The sequence below is a fragment of the Macrobrachium nipponense genome, chromosome 1 (assembly GCF_015104395.2).
Source record: "Macrobrachium nipponense isolate FS-2020 chromosome 1, ASM1510439v2, whole genome shotgun sequence".
NCBI lineage: Eukaryota > Metazoa > Arthropoda > Malacostraca > Decapoda > Palaemonidae > Macrobrachium > Macrobrachium nipponense.
In genome coordinates, this window is record NC_087200.1 from 158,230,555 (window position 1) to 158,256,443 (window position 25,889).

At 41.1% G+C, this 25,889-nt stretch overlaps 1 protein-coding gene across 1 annotated transcript in view; it reads left to right on the forward strand.

Annotated features, from left to right (window-relative positions):
- Positions 1-25,889, forward strand: part of LOC135219787 (CWF19-like protein 1) — a gene marked incomplete at its 5' end in the record, with an annotated part of 332,999 nt that overhangs the window by 272,678 nt on the left and 34,432 nt on the right. The window contains 1 exon segment of the mRNA XM_064256860.1: positions 5,077-5,250. Coding sequence (XP_064112930.1) covers positions 5,077-5,250 — 174 coding nt within the window.

A 25,889-nucleotide genomic window follows, 5' to 3' on the forward strand; every position in this document is an offset into this window, starting at 1 on the left:
TACTTACTGGCTCCCAGATTGATAAACAAATTCATTTAAATTCAGTGTATGTGGTTATTTTGTTGAATCTAACTGAATTTGAAGTCCTATGTGCATCACCTCTTTCTGAACTAATGAGAAGCAAGGCTTCGTTAATTTGAGCTCTTTCATTCGTTATCCCCCCTATAGATGTGTGACTGTCTGCATCAGCTAACCACTGGTTCACAGAGTATGATTCTAGTTTATTTTTGTCAGGGTTCGAACTATCTACTCTTCCACAGAAACGCGTGGTTTGCATAATGATCGCTGCTTGCGTCATTGTTCTAAATTGAAATGGGTTAGTGTTATTAGTAGTTTGTTATCATTATTGATTAGTTATTAATATTTGTTTTTTAATTCCTTGAGTTAATGATATTCATGAATTTGGCTCTGGAATTCAACTACGGCTCTCCATTGTCGGTCGTAAATGGTATGGGCTATTCCTAACAGTATTCAATAATGCATCAAAAAGATCTGGCATAGTATATCTATCTATTAAACATCTATAAACAAATTTTTTAAAAATTTTTGAGAGAGAGAATAATAAGTTTCTATACCTTGTTACAGAGAGAGAGAGAGAAAAAAAATGAAAATTTTCCAACACGAATTCCATATTTCCTAGTGTGTTTGTTCAGTTTTAACTGTGGTTTGTTATCATTTTCTCTTGAATTCTTCACTTTTCTCCACCTCTCAATGCTCCATCTGCGACCAACACAGGAATTCGCTGATTACCACTATTATGCTGTCCTCACGGTGACCTTCATATGTACGATGTTTTCTTTTCTCTTCAGGGAATATTGTTTCTTAGCTGTGGGGTTTTGTATGCGATTACGTTTGTCAATATTATTTTCACTACCCGATGCTTATGTTTTCAGCCTCTGTGAATGTTGACGTCTAAGTGGGAATATTTTGTCAATTGTCCTCGCTGTCTGTTATTCTTGTATGTTTCATCCTTCACGAGTTGAGACTCGTGGTTGTTTTCAAATTCTTGAGCTGAGTTTTGTCGATTCACCTCGCCCTTCACATATTATGACTCGCCTTTGTTTCCAACTTCCTGTATGTCTTGCACTTCACCTGTTATGTCTTTCTTCAGGTCTTTTTCAGCAGCCACCGGTGTAAGGCCTTACTGCTTTTATTCTTTGTCTTTTATAAATTGTAGATGCTCTGGATTCTTGTAGTAAATCTCTTCAAAGATGTCTCATGAGGCTAGAAAGACAAGGCAGTTTCCTGACTTCATTAACACAAAATATATGTACACTTTTGGAACAAACAAGTTTAGTTAGTATTGAGGGTAGTACGACTCTGCTATCGTCTACTTGAGGCGAAGTGTAGTAATATAACGACGTGTTTAAGTATGAAGCCTTTCTTACCCATGGCTGGTAAGGCACACAACCGCACCCTCTGGATGCTCTCTGGCTTCTCCCCTTCTGCAAAGAAATATCTCCTCCTCCTTAGTAGGCAGTCTTTTCTGTTGCCGCCTTCTGGTACTTCTTCATTGGTTGGTGACTAATTGTTAAGTGGTGCACTCTGGTGCGTTTTTGTAAGGTAGAGTGTTCGAGTTATATGATTGCTTACCTGCTTCTTCTTCTTGATAATGTGTTCTGCAGTCTGGTTTTTAACTTTATGCTTCTTCTTAATGTTAGTTCTGAATTAGTAATCTTTGTAGTCTTAGTCTTAGTCTCTCTGGAGAAGTTTGAATGAGATGAACGGCAGTTTCTTTCATTACTGTGCAAAGAATTCAGAGTTACAAGTAAAAATACAAAACTTATAAATTTATTGCTGCACTCTGGCAATATTTCTACTTCTGTACTCAACGACGGCTGCCAGTCCTCTCTGGCTTCTTCTGTCAAACTCAACTTGAGCCACCCTCGATTCGAATTTGGCACCACCTCTTTAGGCGGTGTAGATCTTGGTTCTCCGCCCAACTGGATTCTTGATTCGTGGAGTGTGGTTTCCTTATCTTGTCCCCATCCCCTTTGAGGTGGGGTTAACATGTTACTTCCTCCTTTTCCAGGCAGAGTCAGTAATTTAACATGTTAATACCTCTCCGGGAGGCAGAGCTGCATTCCTGCTAGAAGCTGAGTAAGTTTGGTGCGAGATCACAGGTCAAAGATTTTATGACGGTCTCAAAATTTTAATTGCAATGTAGTTATGATCCAACTTCCTGTGACTAAGGTTTTGTTGATCAAATTCTGGCTCATACACCAAACTCAATTCTCTCTCTCTCTTCCTCTTTCTCTCTCTTGTTATTTTCACTGTACATACTCTGATTATTCTGTCCTTCTCTTTCTCTTTCTCATTATTTTCACTGTACTTTGAATATTCTCTCTCTCTCTCTCTCTCTCTCTCTCTCTCTCTCTCTCTCTCTCGTCTCGTCTCCTCTCTTTCGCATTATTGTCACTGTACTTTGAATTTCTCTCTCTCTCTCTCTCTCCTCTCTATCTCTCTCTCTCTCCTCTCTCTCTCTCCTCCTCTCTCTCTCTCTCTCTCTGTTTTTACGCTACCCTATCTACTATTATTTCTTATAGCTATCATTACATAATGATGATTGCCCGTTTTGTACCACGCCCTTTTTTGGACAGTAATTATTTCAACACCTCCTTTGCTGGGCGTGATTAATTACATCGCCAGAGGTGTCTGGCTTCTGCTGGTAGGTCAAGGGTTAATCCGGAGCTTTATTGTAGAGCAGCCAAATGCATATTTTAGTTGCGCTAGCCCAATAAACACCTCCACTTGTTTGGGTTATTGTTGCTAGTATGACAAACACAGTGATGGCTGAAATAGACATGCATGAGATGATCCAAACCAGTCAGTGAGTAACCCATGAATCACTTGATCAATTAAATTAAATGACTAAATTTCAGTTTACAAGAGTAGGTAGATAATTCTTTACACCAGTATTTTATGAATAGGTCTATAGTTATTCTGCAATGTTAGGTTACCATATGAAAAGTTTTCTAAGATACTACAAGCAACATAACAATAACAACAAAAACAAGAATAACCACAACAAGAACCACAGTAAGCTGCATAAACCGACAAAAAGACATAGGTCATTATAGGTGTATGTCATTTTTTATTTTCCTGTTATTTCGAAAGGAGATAATGTCCTTGTGAAAATTCTCAGCAGATTATACCCAATATGATTCATATAGCCTACATACTGTAACTTTTATGTTAAACACCTGGCATATTCTGATTTTGTAAAGTGCATTCATTGCTTGTCATCCCTCTGAATGTAAAAACGATTTCAATGAAAGTGATTCTAAGACTTAAATGTAGTAAAAATTTCCTGAAATCAGTATGAAATTCATGCAGCTCTGAGAGTCTTTTATGTTTTGATTTAGAGTGGCGAACATGCTTGTCAGTATCAAATGGCAATTATCATTGTCCAGATTCATGTGCACCAGTTTGAATGCAGACACTCCCTATCCCATCTCTGCATTCAGATGAACTTCATTTGCAGCAGTTCGGAACACTCCCAACTTTTATTCATATTTAACTGTTTTTTTACCGATTTTAGGGAGATGTATATTATGATTGTATTTCTGAGTATAATATAACTTTTTTTTTTTATAATCAGCACAACATATTTTAGTTCAGTAAAACAACCGTTGCAAAATAAATGAAGAGAAAAAGAACCACAGATTATCCAACTTTTCAAAACTATTGGCAACCAATCAACTTCAAGGAATGGTCGTGACATAATCAGTGTGTGGCGCTTAGCTGCAAAGTTGTAAAGTGTGATAGCTTTACTCTAGGCTTCTTTCATGTCACATATTCTCACGTCTCATTACCATCTAACTCATTGTTTTTATACACTGTGTAATAGTCCTCTTTAGAAATTTTCTCAAATTGGCATTGGGCCTTTAACTTATGCATGTTTGTGTGTGTGTGTGTGTGTGTGTGTAGTCAGCCATAAACTTTTGACCATCTGCAGCTTCTGAGTTAGTTAGTACAAGGAAGGTAAGACTTAGCATAGTTTGAATTCTTGTGATCCTACACTCTCTGATGAGTTGATATTGTTATCAATTTATGTATACCGGCAGCTTTTTGCTTGATAGTTTTGTCTAATTGTATATACAGGTAGTCCCCAGTTATCAGCGGACTTGGTTAATGGCATTCCAGTTTTATGGCACTTGTCTAGCACCATAAACTTGGCGATTTATGGCGCCATAACGAGGTAAGTTTCAGTTATCAGCGCCATAAGGTGCCGATAATAGAGTTATGGCGTCATAACATACCTAACAGAGGCACCATTAACCAGTTATTGGTGCCATAAATCACTGAGTTTCGGTTAATGGTAGTTTTTGCCTATCAGCACCCCACTGAAAATGGAAACCCTGCTGATAACCAGGGACTGCCTGTAGTTGGTAAATGAATTGGCTTCCTACCTTAATAGATTCTAAGTTATTTAAGGCAGTTGCATTTCTGTGACAAACAAATTAATATTTTTTAAACATTCTTCTTTCAATCTATTTTCTTATAGTAAGACCCTGCTTCCTTGTCTTGAGGAGAGCATAGGTGTCTCTTCTGGTGTGGAGCATCTTGCTAGTGTAGGTAGATGAGATACATGGCGATCTAGCATCCCACTTAGGGGATTTGTGACTACCACTTTCAGCCAGCAAATAAGAATATTCAAAGCCATGGTTTGTTTGTTCAAAGCATTAACTATTTTGAAAGAATTTTATATGTGCATACATTTGGGATGTTTTGTGCAATAACTTTTCATTCAAGTGCTGTTAAGATATTAAATGTGTTGTCAGTTTTGAAGACTACTGTTCTACCAAGACAGCTCAGAACTTATTAAAAAAGAGATATAATCTTTCCTCATTAATAAAATTTTAGATTTAGTATATATAGTATTGTTCTACAGAAAAACTGCTCATCATGACAGTTCTTATGTTCTTGAATGTGAATATATAGTATATGAGATTGTTGGGACACTGTTTCCGTACTTTTAATATAAATTTGTTTTTTCAGGCTAAGTGGATTGTTTCATAGATTTGGTATGTGTAAAACTTAAGAAAGAAAGTTTAGATTTTCATCTCATTGCAGGTCCATGTTGGTTTTGTTTAGCAAGTCCTGAAGTTGAGAAGCATCTGGTTGTGAGTGTTGGTAATCATTCTTACGTTGCATTAGCCAAAGGGGGTCTTGTTGCCCAGCACCTTTTGATTCTTCCCATTGCACACTTTCAGAGTACATCAGATCTTGATGATGATTGTAGAGAAGGTAATTTAAGTTATATGTTCTATTGAAGAGATTTTTATTCGTTATATTTTTAGTGAGGAACTGCAGTTTCATTCTGTTTCCATCTTGTTGTACATTTATCTTTTTGTGACAAAGGCTGACTATTAAATCAGTATATTTGATGTGAACAGAAGTGGCTTTTGAAGTCATAAAACAATTAATTTTTGCATGTATCACCTGTCACTCTCTTAAGGGATAATCATTTGGTTCATTAAACATCTTATTCAGTAAAAGTCATTGACTGCCTCTCCTCCATGGGATATAATTCATGAGATGGATGAGGAGGCTTATTGAGTGAGTACCATCTACTGGAATACCATGAAAATAAGACTGATCAGTTATAATTTGAGGCAATATGTATTTGGGAAATTCCTTGTTTAATAATCTCTTGATTTAGATCCTTGCTCATTTGCCATGTATTGTGGTGTTGACAATCACGTGACTCAGGATTTTAATGATAGATGACGTGGCAGGTACTTCTTAGAGGCCTGTCACTCACCACAGACCCATTATTTTAATATAGCATATTCATGCATTGTGCATAAATCCTGAGTGTGTCATTCCATATGTATAAGAAAAAATTTGTGGCTCTCTTAGTTTTTTGTGTGTTTGTATTCCCTCGGGCTTTTCATAGTTTACTGAATCCCACTTTATTAGCTTACTGATTAACAGTTTATGAAGATTAAAAAATTTGAATATGTTCAGGATTACAAGTATTTCATATTTTAAGTGTTGATTTGTATTCTTTTTTTTAACACCTAATTTTTCCTTGTGCATGGTGATACGAATTGAAATACTACAGGTAGTAGTCAAGTTACAATAATTCGTCTTATGATAATTCAATTTTACGATGGGGTTAGCAATTAATAACGTTACGACAATATTTTGAAAATACAGTAGGGCATCGGTTCTCAACGATAATTCGTTCCAGAAGGAGCGTTGAAATTCGATTATTTCAAGAACTGAATCAAGTTTTCCCATAAGAAATAACTGAAAATGGATTAATCCGTTCTTGACCATCAGTTATTACCTAACCTTGCCTTTTATACAATATATTACATGTACTTACAACTAAATAATTGTTAAAAGTTAAATAAATATCATGTTAAACGTGCATTTATAATTTTTAATGTATAATATACAGTATAAAAGAAAACTAGCCTGTGTCCAACCGATTGTTGACCAAGCGCCATAGGCTACCTAGGTAAATAGTAAGTAGAACGTAGTGTAGTGGGTAGGCATAAAACGTGTTGCTAACATAATAAAAACATTGAAAAGCAAGTCTAATTATTACAGTACATTAATAAACTATTAAAATTAAACCCAATATATATTTATAAAAAACTTGCAAAAATTTGCCTACAGTAAGTCGGCATGTAAACAAAGCATAGCGCAGCCCAGTGGGGTTTATATCGGGACTATGGTAGTAAACAAACCATATTGTTTACATTCGATATTAATTTATGGTAAATCTTTTACGGAGTCGACTGCAATACTGTATACAAAATCGCTTGAAAATTATCTTTCAGTAAATGTAATGTTATGATACTAACGATTTTGTTTCATAAATGTCCTTATAAAAAAGGTGCGTCTTTTAACGGCTAAACTTTGTCCAATATCAGGGCTGGTTTCAAGCACTCATTGGACTTTGACATTATTATGGTACTGCATGGTACATATATACGTACGTATAAGTAAAAGAATCTTCTTAATGTCTTTAATAACTATACCATTACGTACCAGCATCTCTTGAGTTTAATATCAAGCTAACCTCTTTTTTTTTTTTTTTTTTTTTTTTTTTTGTTTTTTTTTTTTTTTTTTTTTTTTTTTTTTTTTTTTTTTTTTTTTTTTTTTTTTTTATGAGGAAGCTTATAAACCAAGCATACAGATTGCGTTCGTTACCGCGCACGCGTTGCATATGTAAACTGTGTCACTACCAGACCTCATACGTAAACATTGACGTCATTTTACAGTAGCCATAAAGGGATTTTGACGTAAGGAAAAATCTATTTCTGGGCGATTGGCTCGTGTCGCCAGCGAAATATCCTTTAATCTATTATTTCTAGGGTAAATGTACTAACACATACCAGAGAATAAATAAAATAAAGAAAAAGGTCAGTATAACTGACTCGCTCACCCTCCAGGAGGGTGTCGGTATGAACACTAGGCGAGTGAGACCACTACCACGAGCCAAATGCCAATAGAAATCTCCCACTACAAAAACCCTCCAAGAGGGGAGCCGACCCACAGAGTGAGCAGCTCGTACTACTACTACTCCATCCCATGCTGCCGACTGCTGCGCCTCTGGTGGCCATCCTGAAGTTAGCAGACAATCTTGGGCGAAGGGATGGGTAGGGTGGGATTTCGCTGGCGACACGAGCCAATCGCCCAGAAATAGATTTTTCCTTACGTCAAAATCCCTTTTCTGGGCTCAGCTCGTGTCGCTGCGCGAAATCGTACCAGAGAAATAGCACAAGATTGTAAACAAAAGTAATAAAATAAATCAGAATAGGTCTCAAATAAAAGATAAAATAAATATAAAGGGAATATAATTGCTAAAAAATAAAAAGATACATATACACAGTGATATAAAATTAGAAATATGCTTAAATTACGCTTAATTCTAATCATGTTTCTTAACATAAGGTAATTTACATATATACAGGTAAAATGGCTTACATGTATCAAATGATATCTGTGTAAAGGCATGTATCAAAAATATAATAGCAATTAATATAATCGGATAAACAAAACAATCAACAATGATAATATATAAAGGAATGTATATGACTTAATATACAAAACCCGTAACCATTATAATACGATGTATCCCCTAGCATAAAAATAAGGGGGTAACATCCATGAGATCAATGTTTATAATCATCTGTGAGTGTCCCTAGCAAAACATAAGGGGCATCCACTACACCCATCATAAAAGCAGCTAAGACACAAGTGAATGCAAACGAACAAGGCAGGAATAGACGAACTGTTGGGTGAGGCAGGTAGAAAGGAGGACTGAATCTTCTACTACAAATTAGCTAGAGTCAGGGAAACTATGTTACCCGCTGCTACTGCTGGAAATTTCAGAGCTTCCAAGGACTAAGGTAGTGACGTTTGAACACTGTCGGCGATTTCCATCCGGTATACTTTTTCAACTCATCGAAGTTCATATGCTGAAAATAATTAATTGAGGTGGCTACTGCCCTGACGTCATGTGCTTTGGGAAAAGAGTCAGGATTGGCTTGCTTAATAAAGTACAGGACTTGTTGCCTGAGCCTTTATGCCTTTAATGGATAAAGTTCCACCTTTTTCCCTCTTAAAGAGGGGACCCGATGAGGATGAGGAGGTCCTGGACAGAAAGGCTCTTAAGGTTGAAACTGGGCAAAGGGATACATCTTGTGGAAGGGGTAGTACCTTCCAAGGTTCCCACCTCATCAAAGGATCTTCATTCTTTGCTAAAAAGCTACGTTCCGGAGAAAGTAGGACTTCCCCTGTGGGAAGGAATTGAATATGATCGGATCCCTGGAATTAAAGCCGACAGTTCTGAAATTCTTGCTCCTGAAGCTAAGCTTAATAAAAATAGTGTTTTCTTAAGAGCATTATAAACGAGCATGTGTCATTATCGGTTTTCCGAAGCCAGTTTTAGAACATCGTTTAAGAACCATGAAACTGACGTAGGCCTTACAGAAGGCCTAAGTCTAGCACAATGCCTTAGGAATAGACGAGAAGTAGGAATCCGTCAAGTCTATGTTGAATCCAAATTGAAATATCTTTTTCAAAGCTGACTTGTTTGTCGTAATCGTGCTAGCTGCTAAACCTTTTTCAATAAGGATCTGAAAAAGGATATAGCTGAATTAACTGTCATGATTCTAATATCTGATTCTCTCAGGAAGATTGCTAACTTTTTGACAGCAGCATCATACTGTCTCAAAGTTGAATCCCTTTTATCGGATTCCAAGAAGAGAATATTCTGAGGGTCAATATTCGCATCTCTTTTTGCCGCAAACTTCATGAAGTCCATAAAGTTAGGGTTTTGAGAATCCCTGAGGAAGCGAACACAGTCTTCGTTTGTACTGACTGGGAGAGCCTGGGACTGGGGATCCGAAGAGGACGAAGGCCCAGCTCCAAAATTAGAGGATACCAGTTGCTCTTCGGCCAGTCTGGGGCTACTAGAGCCACTTGACCCTTGAATGTCCTGAGTTTGTTTAATACTTTCATGAGAAGATTCACTGGAGGGAAGACATAAATCTTCTTCCAGTTGTTCCAGTCTAGAGCCAGGGCGTCCGTGGCATAGGCCAGAGGGTCCAGGTTGGGGGCTACATAACACGGTAGTTTGTGGTTCGCTTGAGATGCGAAGAGATCCACCTGTAGCCCTGGAACTCTTTGAAGGATCCATTGGAACGAACTGTTGTCCAGTGACCATTCCGACTCTAGGGGTACTGATCGGGATAGGGCGTCTGCTATGACGTTTCTCACTCCAGCTATGTGAGTGGAGGAAAGATGCCAACTGAACTTGTCTGCCAGGGAGAAGATGGCTATCATGACATGATTTAGATGACGTGACTTGGAGCCTCCTCTGTTTATACAATGTACTACCACTGCGCTGTCCAGGACTAGCTTTATGTGGGAGTACTTTGGTGGGCGCAACCTTTTTAGAGTCAAGAACACTGCCATTGCCTCCAGTACGTTTATATGGAACTGACGGAACAGAGGTGACCAAGTCCCTTGAACCTTTTTGACCTGGGAATACCCTCCCCAGCCGCTTAAGGACGCGTCTGTGTGGATGGTGATCCCTGGTGGAGGGAACTGAAGGGGTACTGACACTGACAAATTCTTGACTTTCGCCCACGGCCGAAGTAGATTCTTTAGAATCAGAGGAACTGAGGATAGTTTGTCCCTGGACCTGACATTTGCTCGCGAGCGCCAGATTCTGGTTAGGTCTTTCAGTTTGGCTTTCATTAAGACGTTCGTCACTGATGCAAACTGGAGAGAACCCAGGATCCTTTCCTGAGCTCTCCTTGACGCTAGTTTGTGACTTAGAAATTGCTTGACTGACTTCGCTATTTCTTTCCTTTTGGTTGATGGAATCGACAGAGTGTGGAGGATAGATTCCATTGAATGCCCAGCCACTGAAAGTTTGACTCTGGAGTGAGTCTTGATTTGGTCCTGTTTATCTTGAAGCCTAGATATTCCAGGAACTGAATTACTTTCAGTGTAGCTCTGTTGCATTCCTCGACTGTTGGGGCCCAGATCAACCAATCGTCGAGATACGCTACTACCATAATCCCTTGTGACCTGAGTTGTTGCACTACCACTTCCGCTAGCTTCGTGAACACTCTGGGTGCCACGTTGAGTCCGAAGGGAACTACCTTGAAGGAGAATGTCTGGTCTCCTATCTTGAAACCCAGATACGGACGGAAGTGTCTTGCAATAGGGATATGATAGTAGGCGTCTGTAAGATCGATAGAGGTGGTGACGGCCCCACGGGGAAGTAAGGTCCGCACCTGTGAGATCGTGAGCATCTTGAACTTGTCGCAGCGGATGGCTAAGTTTAAGCGGGACAAGTCTAAGATTACCCTTCTTTTTTGTGAGCCTTTCTTTGGCACGCTGAACAAGCGACCTTGAAATTTTAATCTCTTGACTCTCGCTATAGCTCCTTTCTGAAGGAGGTCCTCCGCGTACTCTGTCAATTCTTTGGAAGGAAGTTGACGGAAAGGTCTTGGCTGAGGTTGGGTTGTCGTCAACCAGCTCCAACCCAGACCTTTTGACACTATGCTCTGAGCCCATCTTTCGCTGAAGTTCCACCGGTGGCGAAAGTGAAACAGCCTCCCTCCTACCTGAAGTTCTTCATTGGTTCTGGTAACCGCCTCGGCCTCCTCTGAAGTGCTTTCCCCTATTAAAGGGGCCTCCCGATCCTCTCCCACGAAAGGAACGCTTACCTCTGCCTCCCTTACCCGAGCGGTCATACTTCTGTGAAGCTTGACTCTCGAAGGCTTGATTGTAAGCTGGAGAGATGGCGTAAGAGGTGGAGGGCTGAGGCTGAGGGGATATCACATAAATTGGCTGTGATTGACCTTTAGAAGTGGAAGGTTGGGCTGCCTGCACTAATGGCACCGCTGGAACTTGCTGAGGAAAGCGTGGTTGCTTTTTCTGGTAAGGTTGGAAACGCCTGGGTTTCCTCTGACCCTTACCTTTAGCTGTCAGGTCTTGCCTCCTCTTAGCCGTAAGGCCCCAACGGTCCTTAAGGCTCTGGTTCAACCTCGTAGCCTCTGACTGGACTTCCTTTACCATAGCTTCTGGGAAGAGATCTGCTCCCCATATGTTAGACGAGAGTAACCTATTCGGCTCATGCCGAATGGTTGCCTCTTGTAGGACATGCTTCCTACAATTCGTTCTAGCAGTGGCAAACTCAAACATATCTGACTGTACCGTTTGAGTCAGGGATTTGGTCATGAGCTTAAAAATCGGTTCTGATCCATAGGCCATGGTTGCTACCTCGGTCATAGCCATAGAGTTAATTGATCTGGCTAGTCGCGATTTCGCGTCAAATTCAGCCTGAATAAGGCTATCTGGGAGCCTGGGTAGCTTTTCACCAAACTGCTCCATAGCACAGTCCGGTTTGAGTTTGCCAGCTGAGAATGTGTTCGGCAAGTCTTCCCACAATTCTCCAACTGAGGGGAGTAACGGAGATGTGGGATCTGCTTCCTTCAACTGAGGTATGGGTTCCCCCTTCTGGGCCGCTGGGATGGTCGACCTCGCGATCTTGGTCAGGAACGGGAGCGGGGTACTCTCATCCATTGTGAAAATGGTAAAGGGACTCTTAAAAGGTTGTATCTTGGTATTAGAACAATCCATGTCCTCTAAACACCTGAGCCATTCTCTCTGAGCCTGGTCTCGTGAATAGAGGACTGTCTCCTTTGGTACCCTATCGTCCCGAACCATGGCCGAAGGTGTGAGCCTTGCGTAGCCTATGAACGGAGGCTGGAGGTCTTCCGGGTAGAACTCGAAGTCCTCTATTCTTCGAGTCCCAAATTCCGGTATAGAGATGAGACCGTCCTGGAAGGGGGCGTATGACGCTACTCTCCATGGGTTGTTCATAGAGAACGGAGTAAGTGAGGTCATACGGAGGAAGCTGAGTTCCACTTGTGTTGGAAAGTGGAGGAGAGGCTAGAGGAGCTTCTCTCAGCCCGGCTATAATGGAGTCTTGGGAAGTAATCCTATCCGACAAACGAGAGAACATTTGTTCCATGCTACTCTTTAGGGACCCAACCAGGTCGCCCACCTGTTGCAACAGGCCAGCATTGGAGTCCAAAGCCGGAGCTGCTGCGGAGGTGGAGGGGAGGCTCTGAATCGGAACCAAGGGTAGCGGAACTGGTGACTCTGCCGGAGTGCGAGATCTCTCTCTGGAGGATTTACTCCTCGAGGACTTAGAGCCGGAGCTAGAAGCTTTAGACCTGTCTGCTCCGGGATTCGCAGCCGGAGACTTACGGGAGGAGGATGAAGCCGAGGTCGTCTTCTTAGACGACGATGACGTCTTAGTCAAGGTCATCACTTTACCCTTGACCTTAGGTCTAACCGAAGCGTCAGGAGGAGAGTATAATTCATCACCCGTAAAGCCTTGGAAGGATGGAGAGGTTGCAGGAGTAGAAGAAACAGTTACGCCCAAGGGTGACCCTTGGGTGTCCACCTTACCTACCTCGACCAACAGGTCGTCTACACCTACCATAGGTTCAACATTAATATCTAGAGTCGCGACGTCCGTGGAGATATCCTGGTCTTGATCAGTTAATGAGGCAGCCAGCTGTTGTTGGATGAAGGCGATAGTCGGGGCCGCCTCTACCGGGTCGACGTATCCTGTCGCCTTGCCTCCTGGGAAGATTAATACCGCCAACCGTTTCTCCAGGATGTAGGGCATACCCTTGGCGGCGTTCTTCCCAAAACCGCCGACCCAGGCCCGCAGGGTAGCCAGTGCGGTATCCCTTACTGCCGGCGCCTGGAAGAGAGGGCGTAAATTAGATTTAAGAATCACTTAAAACTAAAACTTAAAGTATAACTTAAACTAGATGCCTTAAGTTAAAGTGAATGTTGAAAACTTAAGCACTAAAATAGAAGCGGAGCAGCTACTGGAGATGGAATACTTACCCCTTCCAAAAGCTGGCTCACCAGATCGTAACATATGGTACACGTCTCATGGTACCAGACCTGGATGTCCCCGTGCGGAGTCGCGCATGGAGCATGGGACCGGCAAACTTCGTGTCCACATGGGTCCTGAAGTGTGGCGGCGCATCCCGGATGCTCACAGTTGGTGGCCTGTAAGTGGGAAGACACATGAGTATCTTAAAGAGTATCACTTACAGACTAAAGGACAGAAGAACTCCGTTGCATGCCGGAGCTCGGAAAAAATTTGGGCATAACCCCTCCCTGCATCGCCTGAATAGGCTATAATCCCGGAGAGATCCGGTAAGACATGTAAGGGAGGGGGGGATGGTTTAAGGTACTTAAGATAAACTTATAGTTAATCTAAAACACTTAAACCTAAACACAAACGAACCGGACCAAGTCCAGTGCGTAGCGGAGTGTAGTAACTCAGCAATACGGTAAGGTTAGCAGTGACCCACTGTATGTTCCGGTCCTCACTCCTACTGGGTGGGCTAAACATCTTTCCGCTGGATACCAGGACTCCGGTCAGGAAGGAGCCCTAGTAAGGTGGGAAAGGGCGAGAAGAACATACAGGTCTCGAGCTAGCACGGAGCGACAAGGTAGCAACGGAGGGGGGGAAAGGCCAGTACCCCCCACTACGTACCACCCGGCCCGGACCGGGGCCGGAACCGAGAAGCCGGAGAGGTCGAGACCAGTCTGGGTCTGTCCCGACTCCCTAGCCCCTCCGCCTGAGAGAGAGGGAGGCAGGCTCTGGGGTATGAGGAGCGAGCATGGGCAGACCGACCCACCCCCGCCCGACTCTATGGGAGAGCGGGAGGGGGGGGGAAGGGTGACTGGGCAGGGCGGTCTGGCTGCTCTGATCACGTAGTGACCACGAGGCGGTAAGACCAAAATAAGACACTAAGCCTAGGACAAACCAACTGATCAGAGAGATGCTATCGGGAAGCAACTGAACTGAAAAGCGGTAGCATATAGGCCCACTGGGCCAAAACCAACTGATCAGAGAGATGCTATAGGGAAGCAACCGAACTGATGAGCGGTAGTATAGGCTCAATGAGCCAGGACCTAGGCTAAGCCAGACGCCTAACTAACCTAACTATAACAAAATACATAGTATAAATAAATAAAAATGAAAGAAAGAAAGCAACAAATAGCAGGAGAAAAAATCCAGGAGTGTACGCGACTAACCCGAAGGCAAGTCTACCACTCAAAGCTAGTCAGAGGCCGATCTAAGAGCCGGGACTAGGGTCTGGATAGAAGAAGCCTACATAAGGTAAAAGACATGCATGCATGACAAACCTGAGTAGACAGTACCCTAAGTAAAGCGGATAATAATATAGAGCGTACATAAATAAGGGGATGTTCTAGGTATGGGAGACCAAGAACGAACCCACCACGAGGCAGAACCATGTGCCATGCTTCCGACCCCGAGTTCGTATTTATACCTAAAAAAACGGCAAATACTGTCCCAGGGCCGGAAAAACCAAAAAACCAACTACCATAAATACTGAGTACTTACTTAGCTGCTGCGATAGCTGCACGCTCCATTAAAGATAAATCCAATGAAAGGGCACAAAAAACACAGAGAGAAAAAAATCACGTGTGACTCGTGTGCGCTAACTGAAAAGGATGGCCACCAGAGGCGCAGCAGTCGGCAGCATGGGATGGAGTAGTAGTAGTACGAGCTGCTCACTCTGTGGTCGGCGGCCCCTCTTGGAGGGTTTTTGTAGTGGGAGATTTCTATTGGCATTTGGCTCGTGGTAGTGGTCTCATCTCGCCTAGTGTTCATACCGACACCCTCCTGGAGGGTGAGCGAGTCAGTTATACTGACCTTTTTCTTTATTTTATTTATTCTCTGGTATGTGTTTAGTACATTTACCCTAGAAATAATAGATTAAAGGATATTTCGCGCAGCGACACGAGCTGAGCCCAGAAAAGAATCTTCTTAATTTCTATAATTATTCTATACCATAGCGGCTTCTCTGATTAATTAAGCTAAGGCTAACCTCCTCTTTACCAGCAAGCTTAACAAAGATTAAGATTGCGTTCGCTACCGAACGGCACACTTACGTATGTGACAGTGGTTTCACTACCAAATCTCACATGTAAACAATGACGTATTTTTACAGTAGACATAAAAGAATCTACTTAATTTCTATAATTAATGTAAACTGTAACCTCTTCTTTACCGGCACGCTTAAAAAGCTTAGATTGCGTTGCTACCACCGAACCGAACATGTTACGTATGTAACTGGTTTCACTACCAAATCTTACACATAAACATTGACGTATTACAGTACGACATAAAAGATTTTTCTTAATTTCTTAATTACTACGCACTTAACCCTTAAACCGCCGACTGGACGTATTTTACGTCGAGATAAATTGTCTGTTGGGTGCCGACTGGACGTATTTACGTCGACATACGAAAGTTTTTTTTTAAAATTCGCAGGAAAAATACTTATAGGCCTTCCAGCCTAAAACTTTTGAATCACGCGCCTTGGGGGATGCTGGGAGTTCACGGATCAAGGCCTTGTTTTGTTTGAAGCGTGACCCAGGTGCGCATGCGTGATATCCCTTCTTCTCGCTCCAGCCACATCAGTAGCGCACATCCGAGAGCGATCTTTCGTGAAAAGCGTGTTTTTCTGGACTTGTGCGAGACGTTGAGCATTTGTATTGCTACAGACATTCATAGATACGTCTCACGACGTGTGAACCGTGAAAGGCGCGTTTTACCCGTCGGAAGGGATCGTGTAAGGCGAGTTTTGGACCAGGAGTGTCTGGCGGGGGCAAGCCAAGCCCACGTCACTGACCCCGCGCCTCAAGGCCGTTCTGTGCGGCCACGTGTGGCTGAAAGTGTTTCAGGAACACATCGTATGCCTTTGGTTACCCCTAGGAAGCATGTTGGGCGTCCTTAGGGGCATTCGTAGGCATTTGGGAGGCCTCCAACCAAGGGACAGACGAGTATCTTTCGGAGCTTGATCAGGAACATGTCGCAAGTCCTCATTTTGATGGCGGATGGGTCAGCGAGTGATTGAGACATCAGTCCCGATGAAAGTGAGGATGAATATTTGCCCCCAATGTCCGTTCGAGGCTCACATCCCGAAAGTGAGCTCGAATTCAGTGGGTTCAGTGCTTACGAGGGGGAATCTGAGGAGGAGGGGGAGGGTGGGGATACGGGCTCAAGTTTTATCGCAGAGGACGATACAGAAAGTGAGGGCCTAAGTGAGGGTGATGGGCCAACGGGGTGGGTAGTGTGCATCGTGCCCGCACCCGTGCGCGCGCACGGGCACGTAGAAGGTCGGCTCGTCGCGCCAGCCAAGGTGAAGGTCGTGGTTCGTCGGAGAGTGACGAGGGGTGGACGGAGGGACCCCACCCCTCCTAACATGCACCCCTTCACGGCAACCCCTGGGATGACCGTACCAGTACCCCTGACTGTTTTGGGGTTCATCCAGCTTTTCCTGACGCGGGAATTGCTGGAATACCTGGTACACGAGATGGTGGACTACGCTCGGTACTGCCGGTATGAGCTGAGGACGACCTTGTCGTATTACTGGCGGGGTTGCAACCTCATTGACATGGCGGAATTTTTGGGGCTCCACATTTATTTTGGTATGACACCTGCTGTCGACATCAGGCAATATTGGAGGAGAAATTATTTTTTATGTATGCCGAATGTGCCTGGCGTTATGTCCCGTGATAATTTCCTGGCGTTGACAGGTACTTCAACGCCTTCAACCGAAGGGCCATACCCCGGAATAACAGTGATCGCCTCATTTTAGTGCGTACAGTGTTGGATTATATCCGTGAGCGGTGTAGTAATCTCGTGATTCCTGGAAAGAACCTGTCTTTGGATGAGGGGATGATGCCTTACAAAGGACGTCTTAGTATAAAAGTGTATAACCCCAAGAAGCCAAAGAAATATGGTGTGAAATTCTTTCTCATTACCGAGGCCAACACTGGATACGTTGTGGGACTTTTCAGTGTATACCGGGGTCTTCTCCACGCTGCGTGACACTGTATTCAACCTTGTGGGACGTTTCCGTAACCAGGATATCACCTGTTTATGGATAATTATTATAACTCAGTATCCCTGGCCCAGGAACTGTATGAAGCAGGTGTTCACGTCAGTGTACCCTTCGTTGGTGCGTGGGCCCCGAATGTCCTCAAGAGGTTCGCTAGTCATCCGCAACACCTGGCAAGAGGAGAGACAGAGTGGCGGCGGAAGGGCGCTGTCTTCGTCATCTGTTGGAAGGGTGTCTGACTCGTCCCCATGATTACGACGAGTCATGAACCCATCCAAGAAGAGATCGTACAGCGGAAGAAGAACACGTCGACAGGGCCGAGTTGTGTTTGAGGAGTTTCGTACCGAGCGGCCTACTGTCATTGGGCACTACAACAGGCACATGGGAGGAGTTGATCTCTTTGATCAGCTCATCCAGTACTATCCCTTCGCCAGGAGAACCAGAAGGTGGACACAGAAGCTCCTCAAATACATCCTTCAGTTGGCCCTCCAAAATGCCTACATACTGTACTGTGGGTACCGCGGTGACAATCTTCCGAGGTTGACCCACATACAGTTCCTAGAGGTAGGCCGGGAATGCCCTCATCAACTTCGATCCCGATGAGTGGCCTTCCATAACTGACCCCCTGCCCCGAGCTGCAGATCTGCCCCTAGAGGAAAGGGCAGATAGGAGGGCCAACTTTCGCGCTCAACTGCCGCCGCCCCTGCTGCCGCCGCCCCTGCTGACGACACCCCTGCTGACGACGCCCCTGCTGACGACGCCCCCTGCTGACGGACGCCCCTGGCTGCCGCCGCCTCCCTTGCTTGACGACGCCCCTCTTGCTGCCGGCCCCGCCATCACCGCTTCTCGTCGGGTAGTGGACCCTGCGTGTTTGGCTGCAGCCAGGGGAAACAAAACATACGGAGGCCTTACAAGGGCGAAGGCAGAAAACGGTGCCGGGTGGGTGCCATATGAATGGCAGAAGGAGAGACACCCGGTTCTTCTGTCGTCCTCTGCGAAAGTTGCTCTTTGCAAGATAGGGTAGTGTGACCGAAAGTACCACACTAAGGTCATGTATTGGAGCGCGCCCCCTAAACCGACAGCGGAGGGCGCACGGGGCCGCCGGTCCATCAGCAGTAAGGGCGCGCGTCTCCCCCTCCTCCACCTGTACCTCGTCATGTCGAGTGGAAAAAAATGCAAGACTCTTCAATGGAGGAGGGAGAAAAACAAGAATAGAACGAAGAGTCAGGATTACGAGTGAGTATTCTGCATTTATTTTATATTTAGTTTTATATTTATTACAATTTTTTTATATATCTGAATGTGTGCATGATAAAATAATAATAAGACATTTCATTGTATTGCGAAAAGAGAAGTGTCACCTGCATTCCTTTTATTATGTATTGGTACCAGAATCGAAGAATGTAATATATATATTTTAACATATAAAAAAAAATTATTTATATATATATAATATATATATATATATATATATATATATATATATATATATATATATATATATATATATATATATATATATTATAAATATTTTTTTTTGTTTTTTTTTGGGTAAGCAAATTACTTACAATCTAGTAATATTCAATCATTTACCTTCACTTTAAAACAAATTGCAAGTCTCTAGAACAATATCTCAATTTATGGTGAATTTATGAAAAAATATTTTTATTCCCTCCGCGCCCCGATTCTCGGCCGAAAATCTCTGAAACGCGTAGGTCACATTCTCCTAATATTTGTGCCTTTTCATATTACGCTTTTTTTATAGTTTTATATATGGAAATGTGCGCAAAAACATGCACAATATAACAAAAAATATTGGAAGGTTGTAGCATTTCTCATTTTTGAAATATTTGCATATAAAGTACGATAAGTACAAAAAAAACTACGATCGTCAACTTTGACTCAACCGAAAGGTCAAAAACCGCATTTATAACATAAAAATCTTACAGTCTAGAAATATTCAATCATTTATCTTCATTTTAAAACAAATTGCAAGTCTCTAGAACAATATCTCGATTTATGGAATTTTTGAAAAAAATATTTTTTTTCCCCTCCGCGCGCCGATTCTCAGCCGAAAATCTCCGAAACGCGTAGTCACATTCTCCTAATATTTGAGCCTTTTCATATTACGCTTTTTTAAAGGTCTATATATGGAAATGTGCGCAAAAACATGCACAATATAACAAAAAATATTGGAAGGTTGTAGCATTTCTCATTTTTTTTGAAATATTTGCATATAAAGTACGATAAGTAAAAAAAAAAAACTACGATTGGTCAACTTTGACTCAACCGAAAAGGTCAAAAAACGCATTTATAACATAAAAATCTTACAGTCTAGTAATATTCAATCATTTATCTTCATTTTAAAACATATTGAAAGTCTCTAGAACAATATCTCCATTTTGGTGAATTTTTGAAAAAAATATTTTTTTCCCCTCCGTGCGACGATTCTCGGCCAAAAATCTCCGAAACGCCGTTATGGTCACATTCTCCTAATATTTGAGCCTTTGCATATTAGCTTTTTTTAAAGGTCTATATATGGAAATGTGTGCAAAAACATGCACAATATAACAAAAAATATTGGAAGGTTGTAGCATTTCTCATTTTTGAAATATTTGCATATAAAGTACGATAAGTACGAAAAAACTACGATCGGTCAACTTTGATTCAACCGAAAAGGTCAAAAAACGCATTTATAACATAAAAATCTTACAGGCTAGTAATATTCATCATTTATCTTCATTTTAAAACAAATTGCAAGTCTCTAGAACAATATCTCGATTTATGGTGAATTTTTGAAAAAAATATTTTTTTCCCCTCCGAGTGCCGATTCTCGGCTGAAAATCTCGGAAACGCGTAGGTCACATTCTCCTAATATTTGATTTCCTTTTTTCATATTACGCTTTTTTTTAAAGTTTTATATATGGAAATGTGCGCAAAAACATGCACAATATAACAAAAAATATTGGAAGGTTGTAGCATTTCTCATTTTTGAAATATTTGCATATAAGTACGATAAGCACGAAAAAAACTACGATCGGTCAACTTTGACTCAACCGAAAAGGTCAAAAAACGCATTTATAACATAAAAATCTTACAGTCTAGTAATATTCAATCATTTATCTTCAATTTAAAACATATTGCAAGTCTCTAGAACAATATCTCGATTTATGGTGAATATTTGAAAAAAATATTTTTATTCCGTCCGCGCGCCGATTCTCGGCCGAAAATCTCTGAAACGCGTAGGTCACATTCTCCTAATATTTGTGCCTTTTCATATTACGCTTTTTTTAGAGGTTTACTATGGAAATGTGCGCAAAAACGTGCACAGTATAACAAAAAATATTGGAAGGTTGTAGCATTTATCATTTTTGAAATATTTGCATATAAAGTACGAAAAAATCTATGATCGGTTAAATTTTACTCAACCGAAAAGGTCAAAAAACGCATTTATAACATAAAAATCTTACAGTCTAGTAATATTCAATCATTTATCTTCAATTTAAAACATATTGCAAGTCTCTAGCAATATCTCGATTTATGGTGAATATTTGAAAAAATATTTTTATTCCCTCCGCGCGCCGATTTTCTCGGACCGAACATCTCTGAAACGCGTAGGTCACATTCTCCTAATATTTGAGCCTTTTCATATTACGCTTTTTTTAGAGTTTTATATATGAAATATGTGCGCAAAAACATGCACAATATAACACAAAAAATGATTGAAGGTTGTAGCATTTCTCATTTTTTTTATATTTGCATATAAAAAAAAAATTTTAAACAAAAATTCGACATTCGGTCAACTTTAACTCGTTCGAAATGGTCGAAAACTGCATTTGTAAGCTAAAAATCTTACAGTATCGTAATATTCAATCATTTTCCTTCATTTTGAAACAAATTGCAAGTCTCTATAACAATATTTCGATTTATGGTGAATTTTTTTAAAATTTATTTTTTTACATCCTAGCGCTACGAATTCATGCATCATTTTGTGATAATATTTTCTCTGTGTTGCTTTTATCGTTTTACATGTGTTATATATCAAATGATTGCAATTTAGTGCACATTACAACGAAAAAAAAAGTAACTTGTTACCTCTAACCGTTTGGCGCACAGCGCGATTTGAATACAATTATATATGAAATTTCGTTTTTGCGCTATCATATATTGCATTATTTATATATGATAATGATAATTTTTTTCATTTCTGATGGTTGCATACAAAACTTCAAGCAATGACAAAAAAAGGAGCCAAAAATGAACTCTTAATCTTGAAAACTAAGCGCGCTGTGATTTTTTGAAAAAATATTTTTCCGCTTACGCGCTCACTCTCAGACCCCTCCGGCATACGGGAGTCATTTTTTTATTTACCGCTTCGGCGTTTAAGGGTTAATATGGCATAGTGGCTTCTCTGATATAAGCTATGACTAACTTCTTTACCGGCAAGCTTAACAAAGCTTAAAGATTGCATTCGCTACCGAACCGCACATGTAACCTACGTATGTAAGTAACATTGCCTTCACTCCAAACCTAACACTTAAATACGTATTGCATTTGCTACTGAAACGCGCGCCTCAAGTGTGAAACATAGGTTTAGAATATGTCTACGCTTGAAAAAAAATCAAGCAAGGGTGCTTGATTAAATCTTTTTTTCGTTCATCACTTTCATACACAGGAGAGGATAGACGAAACTTAAGGTTTATTTTGGAGTTGGAAATGATGGAAACATTTTGAAGAAGGAAAATGCGAGATGCCACGTAAACTTTTTCTATTTCAAAGATTAACATTAGCAAAAGGTTTTAATAGATAGCCAGTAGTAATGTTGGGACCCATGATGAATCAAACGGTAACTGCGTATAGAGTTGATACCACCGAAAAAGCAAACGAAATGCGCGCAAGGTGTACAAGACACGACACATGTTTGAATGTTTGTAATCATTAGTTGCGGACTTTAAACAATGCCGAGTGGCATCACCAGTGTTACCAACCGTTTTGCTACATTATGCTAGTCGGTCCAAGCAAGAATTTATGCCAAATATGGTGCAATTTTGTGCCAGAATTATGCTATTAATCTGTCATTATCTCATTTCTCTAATACATTTGAGCTAAAACAACGATGTAATGGAATTTAAAACATTATATATTAGGTGAAAAATGATACAAAGTGACGAACAGAGAATATTATAACTAATAATTTGATTATCTTTACATGTTAGGAAACTCGTAATAAAACACCATTTTTCTTTAATAGATCACATACGCAATCACATCAATAGTACACTATTTGATATGCAATCACTATTATACTATTTGACAAATGTGTGAAGATCACACATACAAATGTGAAAAAACAACAAATTTTACTTATTACTGCAACATTATCATGCCACGCAGACCATTTTTCTTTAACAGGTCACATAAACAATTAATAAATACTTGAAAATGTGTGAAAATTACTTCAAATATAACATTTTGTTATTTACTGATATTTACTGAAAAATTAAAACTAAAAAAAAAGGTAAACAAACAAACCAGTCTCTACTCAAGAAGAAAAACATACATACTTATTACTTGAATCATTATCATGCAACTGAACACTATTTTTCTTTAACAGATCCACACACAATGAATAAATACTTGAAAATTGTGTGAAAAGCACTTCACACAATTAAATTAAAAATTTTTGATAACTACTGAAAAAAATAAACTTAAAAAAGGAAAAAAAGTAATTCTTTACTCATGAAGAAAAAACATTATTAACACTTTACTGATCGTTTGTCATGCCACTGTGGGTATTTATTTATATTCACAAAATTTAACATTCCTTAGTTGGGTTCAAACTTAGCAATTAACTCATTTGTTAGTGCTGCTTTTGAGGCAATTTCACTATGAAGATACATTCACTATAGCTGTGTATGAAATTGAGGAATTTTCTGCATTTTATTTAAAATTTTAGTGAAAATACTTCTAAATTATACTAGAACCCCAAGTGTGAAAGAAATTAAGCTAAGCTCCAATTCTTGGGTCAATTATGCTAAAAAACATGAAATTATGCTACATTGGTAGCACTGGGAATGACGCCAAACTAGCGGCGGCTGGCGGAAACAGGGTTTTGTTACAAACATCATATGGTCGGGGGTCGGAAACTGGTTTTTGGTTGAAAACAGATACAAAGTTTATTGGAAATTTAGTGGCGAAATCCGATTATGTCGAGTACTAATACGGTCGTGAACCGGGTCTCTACTGTAGTACATATTTTTAAATTTTGCGTGCAATGGATGCAGGCAGCAGCATACAATGGGAAAACAAGAGGGACCTAATTACAATAGCCTAACTTCTTTACCGCCATATCTTTATGCCATATTACAGTTAAATAAATTCAAAAAAGTAAAAAAGAATGATGAAAGTATTGTTTTAACATAATACTCGTTGCATAAAGGTGTACAGCCATGAACAGCTGAATGAGAAACGTCTTTGCTAAGTAACAGAATTTGATAACAATATCCGTTTAGCTTGGATGTCAACCATCGTACAATAGTAAACAATTGCTGAAGTTACGTTATAAATGATGTAATGTAGAATACAACTAATATATTTTATGAAATAACTTTATTTGCTATGGATAAAAGACTGGCAAGGAAATATGCTGTTAAATATAAACTGAAGCTGAGAAAACAATGTTCAGGCTGCTGATGACAATTATCGTGCATCAACAACAAGGATTTAACTCCCAAACTTTGATATGCCATCAAACACAACCGGAGATAAAAATGAGAGAAAATTATTTTAAGCAAAACTAGTGGGCATGAAAAAACACAGTTTACTGTTATTTTCACAACGATAAAGGATAAATAACATAAAGCTTGTATTTTGATGAAACAAAGTGTGAATAGCGAACGCAATCACTGAATTTCTGGGCTCAGCTCGTGTCGGCCTATGAAAGGATCCTTAATATCATTCTTTCTAGGTAAAATTAATCTAACAATGTACCAGAGAAAAACAAAATTAAGAAAATGTCAGTAAAACTGACTCGCTCACTCTTAAAAAGAAGTGTCGGTATGGTAATAGGGGCGAGTGGGAATCACTACCACGAGACATTCACCAATTAGAACTTCCAATCAGAATCCCCTTAAGAGAGAGCTGATACAAACGGGCGATGCAGCCGCTACTACTACTACTAGAGGACGCCACGGACAGCAGCGCCCCTAGCGGACATCCTTAATTATTAGCGCTAGCGTCAAGACGCATTATTTTTCTGTGCTGTGCTAATTTCGGGATTTATCCTATTCTTCAACATGGAACGCTCTGCAATTGCAACGGCTAAGTTAAGTAACTCATAAGTAATGTTTTACCACATTTTTATCTTCCGGGTACCAGTATTTTCCTCCTAATAGGTCATATACGGTTTCCCGGTTGTCTCGTGGTGGCGCCATGCTGCCTCGTTAAGAATTCCCGGTCCTCCATACGGGTGGGACTTCTTATACTTATGGGCTTACTATGTTACGTTCATTGTCTTTACATCGAGTTTTAGCTAGTTTAGCCCTCCTACCATCTCTCTTAGTTTGGTATTTAGGGCTATTATTATTTTTCCTGCCCAGCATCCCGGCTCCTGCTCTTCATCGGCTATCGCTGGCTCCGAGTAGGCTTCTGTTCTTGGAACAGTCTGCCTCCTCCTGGGCTTCTTTCTCTTTTACTAAAAGTGTCTTTTCCATCTTTTCGATGTATATATATTATATTTAGGGTGTTAGGCTAGCCTAGGTGCATGTTCCTTGTATTGGTACAGCCTGGTTCACGTGGCCCTCCCACGGTTGTGTTGCTCGCGGCCTAGGCCACTTGCGGTCACGTGTTCCATCGCACCTTACCCTGCCCCTGCCCTCCCTACCTGGTATAGGGAGGGGCTGGGGGACCCCTTGGTTGTCATGACAACCTCAGTCGCCTTCTCTCTCCCTCTCTGAGGTGGCCAGGGGTTCCTCCCAGCGGGGGGTATAGGGCGACCACTCTTGAGGTACCGGGTCTCCGAGCGGGTAGTCGGTGAGGCGGGGAGGAGTAGGCCATCCCCCCCCTCTCTCTCCCGCCGTGTTACGCCGAGACCTTCCTCCCCCTCCCCAGTTGCTCAGCCACCTTCCCTCGCTATAACGAAAGGAGCCTTCCGTCCGTCAGCCGGGGCACCTTTGGTTATAGATTATTGGCTCCGCCAGCGGGCGGGGTGGGGACTGCTAGTGGTCGGTTGCTTGCCTACTATATCCTTACATCTCTCCCCCGCTACCGGAAGGGAGCTTGCTTCTTACCCGTGCACTCTTCTAGTAGACGGGTGGGGAAAGGTTTGCTATATTTTGTTATTTAAGGATATATAATTTTACGATGAATTGTTTAATTTTAATTATTTATATATCTACCATCCCCCGCCATTTTCCGTCGTGGTTTCCAATTACCACC